The sequence below is a fragment of the Brachyhypopomus gauderio genome, chromosome 16, assembly GCF_052324685.1.
Source record: "Brachyhypopomus gauderio isolate BG-103 chromosome 16, BGAUD_0.2, whole genome shotgun sequence".
NCBI classification, from domain to species: Eukaryota; Metazoa; Chordata; class Actinopteri; order Gymnotiformes; family Hypopomidae; genus Brachyhypopomus; species Brachyhypopomus gauderio.
This window is the reverse complement of record NC_135226.1, coordinates 18,438,796-18,456,519: the sequence shown is the minus strand read 5'-3', so window position 1 is coordinate 18,456,519 and position 17,724 is coordinate 18,438,796. Positions and strand designations below refer to the sequence as shown.

Genomic DNA, 17,724 nt, shown 5'->3' with positions numbered 1-17,724 from the left:
TGGAAACGGGTGTGGCCCCGAGGAGCAGTGCCACGTTCGCCCCCCCCCCCCCCCCCCAGCTCAAAGACGGGACCGCATGTCCCCATGGCCGCGTGCACCAAGAGAGCTCGCGCGGCTAGAACACGGGATGCCACTGGCCAGACCGGCTCCGAGCACGAAAGAGACGCCATGACGCACGAAGTGTGACTTTAACACAGCCGACCGCATCCTCTGTGGCACCTCTTCCTGACCCCCTTCAACTTCCTGTCTTACAGGCTGTGCACTACAAACGGTGGACCAGGAGCTAAACATGCAACCGAAAGCTGTCGCCTGCTGAAGTTGTTTTTTTATTTTTTTTTAGTTTTAACTGCTGCCATTACGACTCCTCAAGTTCCTCCCTCATTTTCCTGGAGTGGCACGATGAGGTTTAGCCTTACGCTTTTACACGGCCATGTTAATCATTACTAAAGTTTCACAAGTCTATAACTCATACGAGGCCTGTGAACATGTCCAGTATCGCAGGGTGATGCGTGACCTTTGAACTCCTCCACAAGCCATTTTCCTGTCTATAGGACCTCGGTACTGTACTCAAAACCTCTGGTATTAAATACAGAAATAGCCAGTGTAGCTAAATACTGTTTAATACTGGGTAAGAAATGGGGAACTGAAATAGATCAAACAGACTTTATAGGACTTTTTATGATGCATTTAAATATGATCATTTTTATTATCGTGAATTATAAGTGACAAGGCAATGTACAAATATGTACAGACTCACTTCTAAAATGTACAATATAAAAGTTTTACAGATCATCACTCTTCAGTGTTCAGCCCACGTAGAGGATTCACTTTCCTTGGTATACCTTCAACCTCATGACATACTAGTCAACAAAAAATAAGGACAGTTTTTTTTCTTTTTGAAGCCAAATCATAGTTGGCCAGTACAATGTGTAGGTCTGAAGAAGAAGAAGTCCTCAAATAAGCTGTTGTATTTTACAGGTCACGGTTACCACCATCATTCTCAGATATTAGCTTCATAAAATCAACCAGGATGGCAGTGACTATGGGAATTCATAGTTAAAGTCTCCTACCAGCTGCCACGCTCAATAAATCTGTCCGAGTTCTTCTGCTGTAGGTGCTCTAAGTGGCGTGATGGATCACCCCACCTGCGTGGCCATCCCTCCCCGAGCAACGCGCGCTCTGGCCTGGCCTTCAGCGCCGGCACGCGGGCGGAGATTGATGATGCTGCTTCTGAGTCTTTATCCCACCTTCTGCTTCTCTTAATGAAACACAAAGTGTTGCCATGACGAGTTGCTGCAGCAGATTAAATGGGGATTAAGGGATCTTCGCCATGTAAGCAGCATGAGGTCCGCAGTATGAGGTCTCCTCCGTGAACGTGGGGGGGGGGGGGGGGGGGGGGGGGATGCTGCTCCGTTTGGATCCTAAATCTCTCGTAGCTCTAGCGATGCAGCGTGGGCCCAATACACTGGGCAGCTGCAGCACAAAGTGACCGATTTAGCATCTGTTGTTTCTTCGTGTTAGTTTAAAATGGGCCTGCATGTTGGTCTGGGATGTGTAGGCGTCTGTAGAGTGGGTGGGTCCAGTGGTGTGACTTTGGGAGGGGGGGGGGGGGGGGGTGCACCGTCAGCGCAGGTGAGGTCACACCAAAACAGAGACATGCTCAAAGCTCAGGGAAAGAGATGTTGAAATAACCCAGCTGCTGCTGACCTGGTTCCTCTCGACTCAGATTCCCACAAAGCTTCTCCATTCATCCTGGGACCTCTCTGAGCTCCTTGGGTTAAAAGTGTTTAAGCTAGCAGGAAGACGATGAACCTGTGCGCTCAGAAACTGAGGATGGAAGTGGAAAATCTTCACGGTAGAACTGATTCACTGCGGCCGCAGAAGGCCTCGATTAGCGCACAAGCAAACGTGCGTTTGAACTGCAACACTGGACGCAGGACGCCGTAAATGTCTGGCCAGCGTCTGACCAAGTGAGCTATGGCGCGTTTATTTAACGCCAACCGTGATTCGCAGTGGCTGCAGACCCCTGCCAAACCCCAGCACCAGCACCCGCACCAGCCCGCACGCCAGATGCTTCCTCCCCAGAGCAGAAGGAAGATGAGCTGCTCTGCTAACACGAGGAAAATGAGACTCACGCAAAGAGACCTGAACAAATGAAGCTATCCGTCGCAGCCGTGCGGGAGTTCCTCGCTGGCCATCTGATGGCTGCGGTACGTGTAGCTTGAACCAGCTGTGTGAAGGACACTGTTAACAGGCCCAAAAATGGGAGAAGCAGTCGACTTCAAAAACATTTCCCCAAAAACATTCTGACATCTCACCATCACGCTCCCTCCTTTTATTTACATTTATTGTGAAGCTTTTAAAGACACACTCCCCTTCCCTGCCATGATATCATCAGGATTCAAAGTCAGACGCCCAGCTCAGGCTCTCTGTATGTCTAAACCCGTCCTGGACGAACCCCTGAAAGCCGTCAGGCAACGGCATAGGGGAGTGGCTCACGGAGGAACCCACTGGTCTGGGGCCTGTTGAACGATCATCCGTCTTATCTGCTGATTCAGAAAGAACTCTTTCCTTCTCTCTATCTTTTTTCAGGATACACAGAAAAACCTTGCATGTCTACACAGTAGCCAAGAAAAAAAAACATTTACATTTTGTTTTGGTTTGACCCAGTCAAACCAGCTTCATAATGTTTACATTTGGGGTTTGTTGGCTTCAGAGCTGCATGCTCTCATGAGCGATGAAAGTAAAGCATCAGCGTTCGATTTATGCTAACGTGAAGCATTAAAACTGTCACGATTGAGAATTAAAACTGTTTTCTTGCAGCACAAACATTTTGATTACTAGCATGTGCTACGTTTCTGACATTTCAGCTATCTTGAACACAGTCTGTGGGATTGCAGCGTATGCCGTATATCATTTAGAACGTGTGTCACTGTCCCCGAGAGCTGGAGGCAGCCCTGGGTCCTTAGAGACGTAGCCCGGCCTGGCTGGCCCATGGCCCGGGCTGAGACATCGCTTGGTGCACCCATGTAGCTGGGCCTCTGCTGACAGGCGTCCACTCTGCCCCAGAAAACCCACCCGCAACCACCACAAGAACCAGCCCAGCGGAACATCATGAAATGAGAGCAGCAGGAATGATCTTCACTCGCATACCAGAGCGCACTCTCACTGGGGAATTATTCGCAGTTTGTTGTTAATGAACACAGTATCCGTATCTTTTACATCATCAAATCAGCAGGCCGCACTTTGTGCCGCACTCTGTACTGGAGCCCCTGGGAACCTCTGTGCTGTTGGAAGGAAGTTGGTGAACTTCAGCTAAAGGTCGCAGTGCGTTCAGCTGCACACTCTATCTCTCCGTCCATCTCCCTGGCTCGGACTGACGTCACAGCCGAGGTGCACTCCCCGCCCTGCTGACGGTCAGGCGAGGATCTAAGAATAGCCCTGCCCTGCGGAGCACCGCGGACTTACACCACTCTTTAAGTGTGTCCAGCAGGGCTGCGTACTGATGGGGGCTACAGCTTGCAGCCTCGTGCACGGGTCATGATCTCAGCCATGTCTCAGCCATGTCTCATGCACCTCCCCTCTAACCTCCTGCTTGCAGTCATGAGGGACATTAAGCTCCTTAGGGCAACCTGCAGAGACTCCACAGATTGGACCGCACTGAGACCATCCATTACAGTGTGAAGCATTTGTGATTCAGGCAGCTAAATGCACTCTACTCATCTCACCTTATTACCCAGATTGCGCCCCCCCTCCCAAAGCTGCCACAGCACCCCTGCACACACCCCCCCCCCCTCCCAGACGTAGGGGACAGAGCAGAAAAAACATCCCCATGCTCATCTGGGTCTTAATTACAACAGGGGGGGGGAAAGAACATTGGGTTCGTTCAGGCACACGAGGCCCTTCCGGTCACGTCAGCCAGGTGATGAAGCCACTCCCAGCTTGTTTTGTTCTGTTCGCAGCTGTTTTCTGAGTAAGGGACAGTACGTTCGATCACGAGAGTAATTGTGCGAAGCGAAGCGGACGTGGCTTCATGCTGTCATTACGAGAAAATGCTCCGAACAGCTTTTGGACGTCCATAAAGCTCGGTCGAGCCCCTCTGTACGGCTTCCGCAAATAACTCGTCCTCTGCAGAATCGGTCATGTTTACATGCAGAGGGCTTGTCTGCCAGCTACACCTGTGGACCACGTTGAATAATTACAGCATGCAAATGAACTCACTGATACGACCTGCTTAAAAAGAACGTGTGAGTATTAAACAGTACAAAAGCTTATACCTGTTAAAAAGATGCATATCACCTGGGTAGATCATGTTCCCATGATAACTTCACAAACCGATCTCCTCACAATGCATCTCCGCCATCGTGAGCCTGAAAAGAAGATGTTTGTTAGCCAGGAGATGCTTTGACCAAGTAATGATTACATTAAAAAGCTTTCAAAGTCGAGACGCCGTGATGTAGTGTTCCATCTGCTTTTATTCATTCACAAATTACATTTCCTTAGCATTGCAATGGCCAGATGCTCCCTGATTCACCACCGAGCGAACAGGCTTACATTATGCTAAAAATAGGCCGTGACTGCACATCTTTCTGTGTTACAGGTGGCAGTAGTTGAGATCAGAAGAGGGTCAAAGACGAAGCAACAGAGAAACAGAGTCACACGCAGGAAGAGAGAAGACAGACAGAAAGAGACACACACAGAGACCCAAAGGGACGTTTCCCCTTTTTCGCTTAGCTGAAAACAAGACGGCGGTCGGTGCAGCTGTCTGCTAAATCCACAACTCCAAGTGACGGGGAGCACAAAGCCCCTATTGATCTGGAGGGAGACGGATCCTCGCCGGACGCCAGTTAGGTGCTCAGTCCTCTCTTCTACTGCAGTCATTAACTCCCCCCCCACTGTTTCTGCACTGCTCCTTCACCGGTACGGCGCGGCTCGTCGTTCTGAAACCGAGCAGGCCCGATCCCACAGAGTGGTGACCTCCTTATTGAGCATGGCGTCCGTGTGCGCAGTGGGACACCAATACAATATTCGCCCGGTCCTGCCACATGCGTTCACTACGGAATGCCACGTCTCTTACCCGCTCCACGTATCAGCAGATCCATTAATGAGATTTCTTCATTGATCGCTCTCCAGCAGACGGAGGCCCGGCCACCCCTCCTCCACGTCAATCAGGGCTATTTCTGCCCTCACTAATGGGCTCTCTGTGTGAGGCCAGCGCCCCCCAGTGAAGGCCACAGGCGCCAATCTCACTGCCTCCAGCAGGAGGCGCTCTCCACACTTCCAGTGCCATCCCTCGCTTTTCACAGAGATGAAAAACAAAGCGGGAATCGCCACCCTTTGGCGCGCCTCAAAGAAAGCCTGCAGAGATATCCCGACGGCCTTTATTTTCCTTAAATGGCCGTGGAGGTGATCTAAACTCCTGCATGGTTCTTGGCTCTGTTGCAGTCCACCACAGTCAGACTGTTGGTGGACTTTGTTGGCGGACTAGAACCTTGAAACTGAAGAAAGACCTCCCCCCCCCATTCAAGCGTAGCGGTTAGTGGTGAAGCTTAGAGGTGAGGTTTGTTCTTTGTAGCTCTTTTGTATTCGCAGATATGTATCTTTGACCTTAAACATAAAGTCAGTAATTGTATTTTCAAGCCACTCGTGTGTGCAGATTTGCATGAATACAAATGTCCATGCTCTTAGAGTTATTTTATAACAGCCGTGACCATATATTTAGATTAAATATGATAATGCACTGCAACATAGTCCCTCACAAAGGACAGTGTGTTTTGTCAAGTCTTGTGAGATATGACAACAGTTACTAATCACCAATCACAGTTACTAAAAACTCCCAAAGTATTTTAGGAAATGAATTCGTGAGTGAATAGATTATTGTGTCGGACGCTGGTGTGATAAAATTGAGGATATTTGCATCATTGTGATTGCAGAAGGTCTCCTTCCATTCCAGTTGTAGATATTAACGTGTACGTTTCCAGTTACTCCTGACAGATACCGTTATGTGAGGTGATTTCCAACCCGGTCAAAGTGCAAAGCAGCAGCCAGCACAGCTAAGCACAGGTTTCATGCTGGGGTTTCATGCATGTGTGCATGTGTACATGTGTGCATGTGTACATGTGTGCGTGTCTGTGTGCGTATGTGTGTGTGTGTGTGTTTTGTACAACTGATCCCAGCACTCAGCTGGCTGGCAGGTGGCCATGTGTGTGTATCCAGGGTCTTGTGTAGACCTGGTAGCTCACGGTTACCCCTTCCCCATGGGCCTGAACAATGGGACAGTGTGGGGATCGTCTTCTCAGTCTTACGGACCTGCCCACAACCACTCTGCCTCCATTTGTTTGATTCAGAGTAGCTTTTTTATTTAGTCCACTTCCAGAGACTTGGATCACATGCTTCTTAACCTTGAGGGCAGTTCATGCTCTCATGTGCAGTAAGTATCCCCAGATGAATACTTGACCATCTAGGATAATTGACCAACTTGGATTTATTGAGCAAAAACTAAATGCATTCAACCACCAACTCGTCCATAAGGACATCAGCGTACACGATGGCAACTTTTAAAAATCTGCACACTTCAGTTTAGCACCCGTCCCACTTTATATATGCAGATCACTTTAAGCAGTCGGTCAATCTGTCCCCTAGACCAAGGCCTTATCTTCACGCCACATTCTTTCTCCCCACGTAGAAACGTGGTTGAAGGCTGGTGGGTTTTGTAAAGTGCGTGTTTCCATGACGATGGCAGCCGGCAAGGAAGTGAGCTTTCAGTCCATCAGCGAGCAGGACAAACAGTGTGTGAGGGAGCTGCGGCCATTACCGCCCAACGTGACGGGTGAGCGAGGGTCGAGGCCAGGTGACGGGGCCGTGTAGCGCCAGCCGCGTGAGCACGCGACCCTTCAGGAGCAGGAGGAGGAGGTCATTAGCGCCCGAGTGCCGTCATTAGTGCGGCGATGCCTCCCGAGTTCAGGAGGCAACGACGGGGAGAATTTGTTTTTTCTTCACTAACATTGAGAGTGCAAACAGAGCGTCGGCCGTTCCTGACTTATCGAGCCGTAGATTGCAGTGTTGCACCCCAGCGGTCTGACGCCTTCACCTCCTCCCCCGCTGCACCGAGCAGAGGTTGGAGCGGATCACATCAGACACCGCGGGCGGGAGCACAAAAGCGACGAGCTGCTTCCTTCACGCGTCGGTGCACTAACGTGCAGTATAGGCCAATTTACAACATGAAATCGGCTAATGTATGAAAGCCTTCTTTCCTGTGTCAACTATTGTGTTATTTTATATTATTTTCATTATGTGGGAGACTTTTACTTTGGTATGTGCTAAATTAAATTATTACGCTTACATCATAATCATAACTCTGTTCGCCAGACCGATGTCTCCATGTAGGGTCATGTCCTGACATAGATTATTACAAAGAAGTATGTTAAACTCAGTATTTTTAATAACATTCATTTCTTGAGCACTTCTCCATAAGCAGTCTACAAACAAGAGAGTGAAGTAACAATATTTATGCTTTGTTGTTTCTCAGTACACCACTGTCTTTATGGTTTTGGTTTGGCCTTGCATAGGTTAGACGCCACACTTAGGAGAGGAGTGTCGCCTTCCTGTCCCAGAGAATAATAAAACAATACTTAATGAAACACCTGGTTGCCATCACAGTAGATCACACCAGTTCAAACACATGAATCCTGACTTATATTCTGGTCTTCATCACCTCAGCCCAAATCACCCAATCCTTCTCCCAGACCAGCAAAAGAACGCAATGTTTTTGCAACATTCATGTCTGTGTGAGTGGATTGGAGATGACCAGTGTCCAGAGGGGATATGTGAGGAGTGTTTTAATTGCCGGGCGTGTTATGTGTTCAGCCCTCTGTGTCCCACCGGTTATGAGAACATACTGCACAAAGCTGCACTGAGACACAACGCTTCATCACGTTACACAACGCCCTCTGACACAACACTGTAACACACCGCAACTTGACACAACACTCACCCTCCATCCAGCACTACAACTCTGGCCACCAGCCCAAATAAACACCGCCTGCGTCTCTCCATAGCAAACACACGATGACACTTTGGCCCTTAAAGTGATCCATCACAGAAGACTTATTGTTTAAGTTTAATTTAATGTTCGCAATAAATATCACACAAACTCAATCTAACGAACATTTGCAATTGCACATAATTCCACAGGGACAGATGCAATGCTGTGGCCATATCTGGTCATTTCAGAAGGCAGGTACGGGCTTGTAATGCATATTGTTAGTCCATTTCCTTTCCAGACAGGTATATTTATGGAAAAAGCCGAGACAATGGATATCATCGTCCCAGTATTGAGACTTAAATACTGGATTCATACACCAAAATGGCACAAAAGCATATTGATTTTTATTTTTTTCTAAAGAATGTATCATCCATAGCATTCGGATCTTACTGATGTATGTTATTTCATATTCTTATGGAAACTATTTCAAGTTGAAATTCTTTTCTGGAATGCTGTTCATTGTATTTTTTTTTATAAATAACCATAATAAAAGTACCATCATACAAATCATTATTAAATACAAATAATAATGTAGCATAATTAAAAACATTATGATTTTTTTTATATAAAAATACATTTTCTAGAATTCAAGTTAGAAATTTTAAAGAAGCTTTTGATATTGTCATGCAAGAACATGATGAATATAATAAATAATGTTTATTTTACAGCTCAGCTCTGTCTCTGTTTTCATTCATTATTGTTTTTTGCTTAATTGTACATAATTTATTTCCAACCTTTGCCTTTTCAATTATTAGATGAGACAAATGCAGATATTATGACATTATGGTGCATTTACAAACATTTATCAGTCCAGGGTTATTAAACTTATTCAGGCATAACAGATTATGCTTAGTAAGAGAAACTATTATTGGAACCCTTGATTAAAAAATGCTGTGCATAGTATATGAGCACAGCTGCTCAGAACATTAAATCACGACGTGTTCGTTCACTTGACTCTCTTACTGATGTGAGGCGTGTCGGGAGGTTGGTATCCACTACTCCTCCAGACACAAACCTCCCTGTGAGGACAGAAGTTGCATTTCCAGGCCTCCTCTATCTCCACCCCCCGGGACTCCCTCCGGCCGCTCCAGTAGGCCAGGTAGTGCCGGAGCTCCGCCCGCAGCTTCTCATGGTCAAAGGAGGCCTCCCTGGTCCCGATGAGGCCCGCGGACCCCTGGTGCTGGTACTCCACCTGGAGAAGGTCGATGCACGGGAGGACCGAGCTGGACAGGGTCTGCAGGAAAGCGTCCGCCAGTTCGCCAAAGGTCGCCACGCACAGCCCGGCGCTGGCGGCGTGAGCGAGGACTCCGTCTCCAAGTCTCCGAGAGTCTCGCAGGTGGAGGTGGTCCACGATGTGCTCCCTCTTCACCTCCCCTCGCACCATGGCGTCGAACAGAACCTTGTACAAGCCCACCTGGCGGACAGGGTCGGGGGGGGGGGGGGGGGGCGTGAAACAGGGCACAAAGCTCCGTGACGTGAGCGACGCCAGGTGTGCGTTACGTACCTGAAGGTTGTGGCACGCGGTCTGGGCATCGCCGGGCAGACAGTCGTCTCTACGAGTCTTCAGCTCCTTCAACACCAGCGCCCCCTTCTGGTTATAACTCAGCTCATCGATGACACCCTTTAGATGCACACCCTCCAGGACACCAAACACAGGGAACTCACGCACACACACACCTGGGATTAAGATAAGTTCAGATTAACCTTCAGATAAAGTTGCATGTGAGAAATCCGGTAAGTGTGAGCACTTGTTCTGTATCAACTCACCCGTCTCCAGCAGTGGAATCAAGCACAACATTTTGAGAAGAGTAACTGCCATAACATCCTCCTTGCTACGGATATCAACACGAACGACTTCTTGGATTTCCAACTCTGTGGAGAGAGACATAAAAATACATGATACAGTTGTACAAATAAAAGTCCGTGGCAATGAATTTCATTATACCAGAATGGACAGAGAAGAAAGAGAAAAATGAAAAACTAAGACACTAAATTCTTCACCTCTTGCCAGGTGAATGTCTGCTCCCGTCTGCACTTCAGGACGCTTCTTTTCTCTTCTCCTGACGTGAGGCTTCTCCAAGTCATACTGGAGCTTCATCTCACACCACGCCTGCTCACACAGCATGGTCACACTCAGGTGATTCTTCCGGAAGCGCAGCTGGTGTCCACAACCACCTTCAGGGTCGCTCTTCCTCTTCAAGCCCCTCTCCTCATCCATCTGAACGGTGCTCGGCTCTGACCTTTCCCCCGTCCTGCAAGGCACAATAGAGACCCATCAAATCCCAGACCAGCCAGTAGGTCAAACTATAAAACTTTGATCTGTATTTTTTAAACGACTTGCCTGTGAAAAGACTCTTGGAGAGTAACTTGATTGTTATTGCTGGCATCACCTCTTACGTCTTTTTGACTTCTGACTGACTGATGGGGTTCTTCTGAAAAAATGTCACAATCATACGTGAAAGGTGTATTAATGTTGTAATGACAAACAAATAAACCTATATGATTTTCTGTAAATTACTATGTACAATATTATTTCTTTTTTATTCAATTCAGAGCTGTCATAGCTGGAATATTTTAATGCAATTAAATAATAATATCCCAACACAATTAAATGATTAATGAGTTATTCCACTTATTCCAATGAATCTTCTTCACGTTATACAACACCTACTCACCGTGATGTACTGAATCTACTTTAGATTTGGTCTCCGTGTGGAGGAACATGAACAGGTTCATTTGAGGACTACAAATCTGATTCTTCATCTCATGTGAGCTGCACTTTACATGGTTTTTTTCGTTTTCATCTGTTTCATAAAACCTTGTTGCATTATGGTGGTTAAAAAGTACTTTACTCTTTTAATACGGAATAAAATCCTGCCGTCTAAGTCTGGCCTGTATCTGGGTCTTACATTGCTACGATCAGGTAATTAGTTTCACAAAACTGTGCAACAGTGCCACCTAGAGGGATGTCCGAAATATGTGACCGCAGAGATCGTTGTTTACACATCTGCATGCGTGTTGTTGAGAAAGAAACGTGCAGTTACAGTACAGTAGTGCCACACTCTGATAACTGCACATAGGGATTCAAACATGTATTGTCATTTAGGAGCAAGTTAATGTAAGCCTATTCTAAAAAATAATATATGCCTAAATCACATGTCCATCATGCATACAGACACAAATAAACATTTTAAAAGATCTGAATTTCACGTAACGTAGTTAGAATAAAAATAAAACTGTTTCTTAAACGTTTTTTGATAAAACGATTAGTACGTCAGACCAACGTTGTCTCTTTTCCCATATGAAGCACTGATATCCAGCAATTACAAGCTTGGACGTGGAGTCATCTGAACTCCAATATTTGAGTTGTTTGTGTAAACTCTTTCTCAACAACACACAGGCAGGGAACGTGCAACGGTCGTCTGTGGTCACAGATTCTGGTGCAACACCTGTTCGTCACTCAGTTCAAGAAACAATACACAACATCTATATATCAACTGACTGTTAGATTAGAGCTGTCTATCCTGTAAAATAGCTAAATGAAAGATAAAACTTGTGACCGCACAATTGCTACAAAAAACTTTTATACTAAACTAACACTGACTCTAAATGTTCCGTACGAATCATATTACGTCCCTATACAGCGCGTAATTTGGATTTGTATACCCAAGTAGAAGTGATCCAACGGGATATCGAGGAACTCTGAGTCGCTTATGCCGTCCCAGTCTTCACACACCTTCTCCATGGTCCAAGAGGAGACGTAGTATATTAAACCGACATGTATCACATGCAAATGTATCGCATGACGTGGAAAATCCTCCAATTTCAACCTGTTGTTATGGTTATGTGTAAAATGCGATCAAATGTTGAACTGTATTAAGGAAGCATTGGTGCGTTCGTCATTTACATCTCACATTTCCACAATGTTTTCCTTCTTCAGCTGATCTTGCCCGGACGTGCCCATATTTAGGACACGCCCACAACACGTCATGGGTGTGTCGTCAGAGGGACTCGAGATAACCATACTGCTGTTAACACCAGTGACGCGTAAACCGAATAAAGGTTTTTACACGCGAAGCTTGCGTGATTGAGCAAAACAGGCACGCGGGAACTGTTGCTGGTCACGAGCTCGGTCGATTTCGAGATGAATATGAGTTGAAACTGTAACAGGTCATATGGTGGCCTGTCATAAACACAACAAATGGGTCGAAATGGGCTTCCACACCCTTAGCTTTTTTAGCCAGTAAATTCGTAGCACTGCACGTTAGATACGCAACGACCCCATCCAGTAACCACAAAACAGCGGCACTGGCACGTTTTGGATGGGGGGGGTACTTAAGACGACTTAAAATGTCTTAGAGAAGACTTAAAAACACTTGATTTAAGAATACCTAGTTTTTACCATGTCTAAAGAATATGTTTTTTTATCTAGAAATGTCCTACGAAATGCAAGTAATGCAAAGTCCACCCCTGCCCACCGGATGTTTTTTCCCGCGAGACAGGTTCAAACGCGAAATATCGTCACGAGTCACGTGATCTCGTCACGCCACTAATACGCTACACAAAACTGAATCAAAAAGACTGTTTTCTATTAGATGTGGTTTTTATGGTGGTTTTACTGTGGTTTTACTGTGGTTATTTATAAATAAGTGAACGAGTTTTTAAAATGTGGTAACAGTTATAATGAAATGAGAGTTTATTGGTGCTTTTATGTTTTCTTTTATCCATTCTTAAAAGATTGATCTTTTACGTATTTATTGTAAAAGTATGACAACTTTCTGTACATTTTTAAGCCTGGCCTCCCACCTAGCAGTTTTATGCCAAGTCATGCTTCTTAAAACATAAACGAACATGAAAACAAACTATTTACTCTGCACCAATAAAAGCTTTAACGTTAACGGCAGTTTGACAGCAACCACGTTACATTTAATAGCAAACAACTTTCATTTTCTCGAGATTATCTGCAGGTTTAGAGTAGCAACAGTTGAGGAAGGTTAAAGGTTAAATAGTCTCGTGCGGTTTCCATGGAAAGCAGTTGCGTATTCGAAACTTGCAAGAGTAGAAAAATATTGTTTGTACTTCAACTACCAGTAACTACCTAAACTAATTGTAACTACCTGTAACTACCTAAACTACATGTAACTACCTAAACTAATTGTAACTACCTAAACTACCTGTAACCACCTAAACTAATTGTAACTACCTGTAACTACCTAAACTACCTGTAACTACCTAAACTACATGTAACTACCTAAACTAATTGTAACTACCTGTAACTACCTAAACTACCTGTAACTACATGTAACTGCCTAAACTACCTGTAACTACCTAAACTAATTGTAACTACCTGTAACTACCTAAACTACATGTAACTACCTGTAACTACCTAAACTACATGTAACTACCTAAACTAATTGTAACTACCTATAACTACCTAAACTACCTGTAACTACATGTAACTACCTAAACTAATTGTAACTACCTGCAACTACCTAAACTACATGTAACTACCTAAACTACCTGTAACTACCTAAACTAATTGTAACTACATGTAACTACCTAAACTACCTGTAACTGAGAAATGTAACCTCGTTGCCTGTATGATCAAAGGAGAAGTTTGTTGGTGAAGTAGAACCACCCCCACTATGAATACTCTCATAGATGACCATAGATCTGTCTTTTCAGAGTGTAAACTCCATCAATAACTATTACAAGATGCAACTAACAACACAACGAATACCACGAGAAAAACAAAAGAAAAAAGAAACGTAGCTTAAGATTACTGACCGAAACACATATGAGACACTCGCAGTCTAAAAATTGAGGTTTGTAGGCCTCTCTAAGGTTATATTCATAAGGAGGAACGGCCATGAAGACACAGCAGAAGCACAGTGGTGTAGTATTGTAGTTTGACTTCTTTTCCAACACTACTGAATTTTCATGACACATGTCCAAATCAAACATGTTAACATAATTCACCACAAATGTAAATATGTCCAATGTCACACTGTCACCCAGGTGTGTCAACATCTCGTGTAATCAGCTCATCAGAACAACTCCAGAAGGTCCAGACCCTACAGAGCCGTTCCTCAGATTCTGGACTCTCCGCCAACGCCTCACGCATAAAAAACCCCAAAGGTCAGAACAGCATCCGAGGATAAGGACAACCCAAACACACACCCACGGCTCCCGAGTCCAACGTAGCTGGTGTCTTCGTCGGTACCCCGGGGAGAATGAGATGGGCAGGAGGTCTGACCGACCCGGAGGCGGAGAGGATAGAGGTTTATAAAGAGAACAGGAGGAAGCGCTATCAGACTGTTCAAACAGATCTTATAAGCAGCATGACTTCGAGTCATTTCTGGGGCACAATCGAGGACATTAATATCAATACTTTATACGCTCCAAAACAGCAGCGGATAGGGAGAAATAAATAAACAGGCAAAAATAATAGTTACAATGCTCCGTTCTGTAACGTCCGTATTAAAAAAAACCAATGTGACAGCATTTTTTATCAAAATTATGTTCTGTTCTAAAAGTGTGAAATGTTAATTCTGTAAAGGTACACTTGGAACGTGTTTTAGGCCTGATACAGTAGACGATCTAGAAGATCTAGCAGGGTTTTACAGCACTGCGGATGTTTCTGCTCCTGTAGGGGGCGCTTGAAACACACGAGTAATGTGAGATTTTTTAACAGTCGTTTTGTTGAGTTGGCTGTTTAGAAATCTCCGCAGAAGTGGATACGGCAGCTAAAGACTTTTGAAGTAAAATTATTGAAGTAAAATTACTGTTACTTTAAGATAATGATTAATCTGACAGTTGTAAAGCGTGTCATTCATTATATTACTTAAATGTAAGAAAATATCTAACAAAAAGACGCAAGTACTCAAGTAGCAATTCACATCTTTGGATCTCTTTTAATAACACTTGGCAACAAAATCTTGTTTTTGTCTCACTTAAGGGCCTTTTAGTACTTTTTTTACACTGTATTAGAATCCTTTTTGTCCAATGAGGCATGGTTTCAAGTGACACAGCAATTAAATTTGACAAAATGTATATATTACTTATTTATAAATAAGGCTATTACACTTAAATTATATTCAGATGCACATGTGTATGATTCTGCATGTATTTAAAATAAAATTTCAGGTATATATGCATTTAAAAAAATGTAGCTATGAACATTTGTTTAAAAAGACAGTCCATGTTTATTTCAATCTGAATCTGTAGCTATCCAACAGCAAATAAAAGGCAGTTGACAAATGTAACACAACTGTTTTTCAGGTTGGAAAAAAAGGCACGAAATAAATATTCTGCAACAGTAATCTTCATAAGAAGGCTGACTACGGACTGAAGAACACTGAACATGATCTTTGAAAAGGTAAATTAAGTTTTTACACCAAAACAATAGAACTATCTACATGTGTTGACTCCAGTACGCAGACATCCATCACAGTCCATAATTCCTCCTCTAAGAAACACATTGCTTCTTTCTTATTAATTAAATTTACAGCAGTTTTGTTTTTTAGATATACATTTTATTTTCTAAAACCAAGCAGTCTGATATTCTAGGTACAGGAACAAAAGGAAGAAAAATGTGAGGGGGAAAAGTTGTGGCTTATGCCCACATGTGGTCTTACTGTAGCACACAAAGAAAAGCTGTCTCTGCTATTCTAGTTGGCCTTGTGTTTCAGGAATCCAAATGGTCTTTTCTTGTTGTTACTGAGCAAAGTATCCAGTGCTGCCCTGTGTGTGTTTAATGGTGTTTCCACCTCAGAAGAGAGCATGCAGATTTCCGAGGCCTGTGAGACTTGTGCATGGTGTAACATATATGCGCTTACAGAGACGACACGACCAATACAGTCTCCAGTCAGCACAAATACCGCTGAGAAGAATCAAAGTCAAAACCAAACCGACCAAACATCTGTGACAGCATTTAAGAGCCACAGCAATAGAATCCCACACAGATTTTGAATCACAGCGGAGGCTGCAGATGTTACTTAGAAAACATGATACATTGGTGCAGCAACTTTACAAACTCTCCAAACCTCCAGACACACACACGCTAAAATTAATCTCTGCACCAGGGCAGAAAGACACTCCATCTCTGCTAAAACAAAACATAAAAGCATGCTTAAAAAAAAAAAAAAAGTCTCAGGAATCCCACCCACTCGCACTGTACCAGATCCGATCACCCGCCGTGGGCAGGGCAGTGGTCCATAATGGATAAGGCGGTGGGGGGGACATGTTGTTGTGGGGATTCACTGATAGGTCAGCTCTCCTTCAACACTGAATGGCCCTACAGTCAGACGCCTCCAGCTCCACGCTGGACAGGAAGCGTTTGGCCAGTTTCCGTCCATCGTAGCTGAGCTGGGTGGTGTAGAGGGTCCGGGCGTGTTTGGGGTACACGATGGTGGTGCTCCGATATCGCTGCACACGCTGTCTGGGCTGGAACTCCAGCTGGGTCTTATATCGTCTCCAGGTGCTCTGAGACAGGGCCAGGACGGTCTGGCTGCACAACTCCAGACCCAAACCTTTTGGCTGTAGGTCCACGTCCTGGATGAAGTGGCGGTCTGAGTCGTAGTGAACAGACGAAGTGTATCTGCAACAATGACAGGTAACAGCTCAACGTGAGTTTGGCTGGTAACAGCAACGCAGTGTGCAAAAAACTAAATGTGTGGAAAACATAAATATTGAGCTTCAACAAACGACCTTATTTCCTTTGGGGGTAGAGGGTCAAGTTCAATTCCCTCCCCGTAGGAGAAGGGTTGCAACAGGGGGGCACCTTTAACCTGCTTCAAGGGAACCTGGAGAGAAAGTTTAGAATTCGTTTGCCAGTTGGTAGAGGTAAAAGTATTTTCTGATCCAAATAAACAGACCATACATTTTTTTACAAACAATACCCAAAAAATACATGTCGTTCTTGGAATTTACTCAAGTTCCACTAGCATCAATGCGGAATAATTCAGTTTAACCTAAAATATAAATTCGCTCACTGTCCAAATAAATTCTGCCTTTTACGACCAGGGTAACTGTCAGCTAGAGAAGACGTGCTACTTACAGAAGATGAACTTCTCCCCTCGTCCTCCGAGACGGAGTTCCCGCTGCCTCTCTCACTGTTGACCGGGGGCAGCCAGGGACTAGGACTAGGACTGGCACTAGGACTAGGCGGCAGACCGGAGTCTGGACTATCAAGCGCTCGCTCAGCTGTGAAATTCATATCCAGCAGATCGTCGTCAGACACATTGCGCAAATTCAGTCTTCCCACCATTGCCCCTCGACGTAGCTCCACGAAACAACACGGAGCCTTTCAGGACCTTATAACGTCTTCATGCAACAAGTGTCCCGGTCCGTCCCAAGTCGTTAACGGTCCCACCAGCACAACGTTTTACGATCGTCTCCAATCCGACGGACGGTACCGCATCACTGCTGTCGGTCACGGTCGTTGTCCATTTCACGCAGACTTTAAAGTGCGGGGTGTTCAGACTCAGTTAAACGTTGGAGGAGTCGGATGAGGCTACAAAATTGCCCGCTTGCCCGAATTTAAAATCGTCCTCCCTCAAAGACGTTCATTGTTTTACAGGACACTGCAGGAGAAACGCCTTCATCTCAGCCTCCCCACTGCCCATTGGAGTGGACCTTTAAAAGTGTTCCGGTAACCGGTACCAACTCCTCCCTCTCTG

General features: G+C 45.0%; 2 protein-coding genes across 5 annotated transcripts; both read right to left on the bottom strand.

Moving 5' to 3' along the window:
* Nucleotides 1-7,648: 7,648 nt before the first annotated feature.
* Nucleotides 7,649-12,010, bottom strand: exo5 (exonuclease 5). Of its 4 annotated transcripts, none has more exons than XM_076976881.1 (7): nucleotides 11,711-12,010; nucleotides 10,720-10,848; nucleotides 10,386-10,473; nucleotides 10,046-10,296; nucleotides 9,812-9,916; nucleotides 9,549-9,721; nucleotides 7,649-9,458 (listed from the first exon to the last, which is right to left on the bottom strand). In XM_076976881.1, the coding sequence occupies exons 1-7, from the start codon at nucleotides 11,787-11,789 to the stop codon at nucleotides 8,991-8,993; spliced, it is 1,293 nt and encodes a 430-aa protein (XP_076832996.1). In that variant the 5' UTR covers nucleotides 11,790-12,010; the 3' UTR covers nucleotides 7,649-8,990. The 4 variants fall into 4 exon arrangements, with proteins under 4 accessions (XP_076832996.1, XP_076832995.1, XP_076832998.1 ...); XM_076976880.1 differs by having other exon boundaries at nucleotides 7,650-9,458; nucleotides 10,386-10,476; XM_076976883.1 differs by lacking the exon at nucleotides 10,720-10,848 and having other exon boundaries at nucleotides 7,651-9,458.
* A 2,928-nt stretch (nucleotides 12,011-14,938) lies between these two features.
* Nucleotides 14,939-17,660, bottom strand: rflnb (refilin B). Its single transcript, XM_076975905.1, has 3 exons — nucleotides 17,103-17,660; nucleotides 16,754-16,848; nucleotides 14,939-16,643 (listed from the first exon to the last, which is right to left on the bottom strand). Exons 1-3 carry the CDS (start codon nucleotides 17,310-17,312, stop codon nucleotides 16,325-16,327), a joined length of 624 nt encoding a protein of 207 aa, XP_076832020.1. The 5' UTR covers nucleotides 17,313-17,660; the 3' UTR covers nucleotides 14,939-16,324.
* Nucleotides 17,661-17,724: the final 64 nt, after the last annotated feature.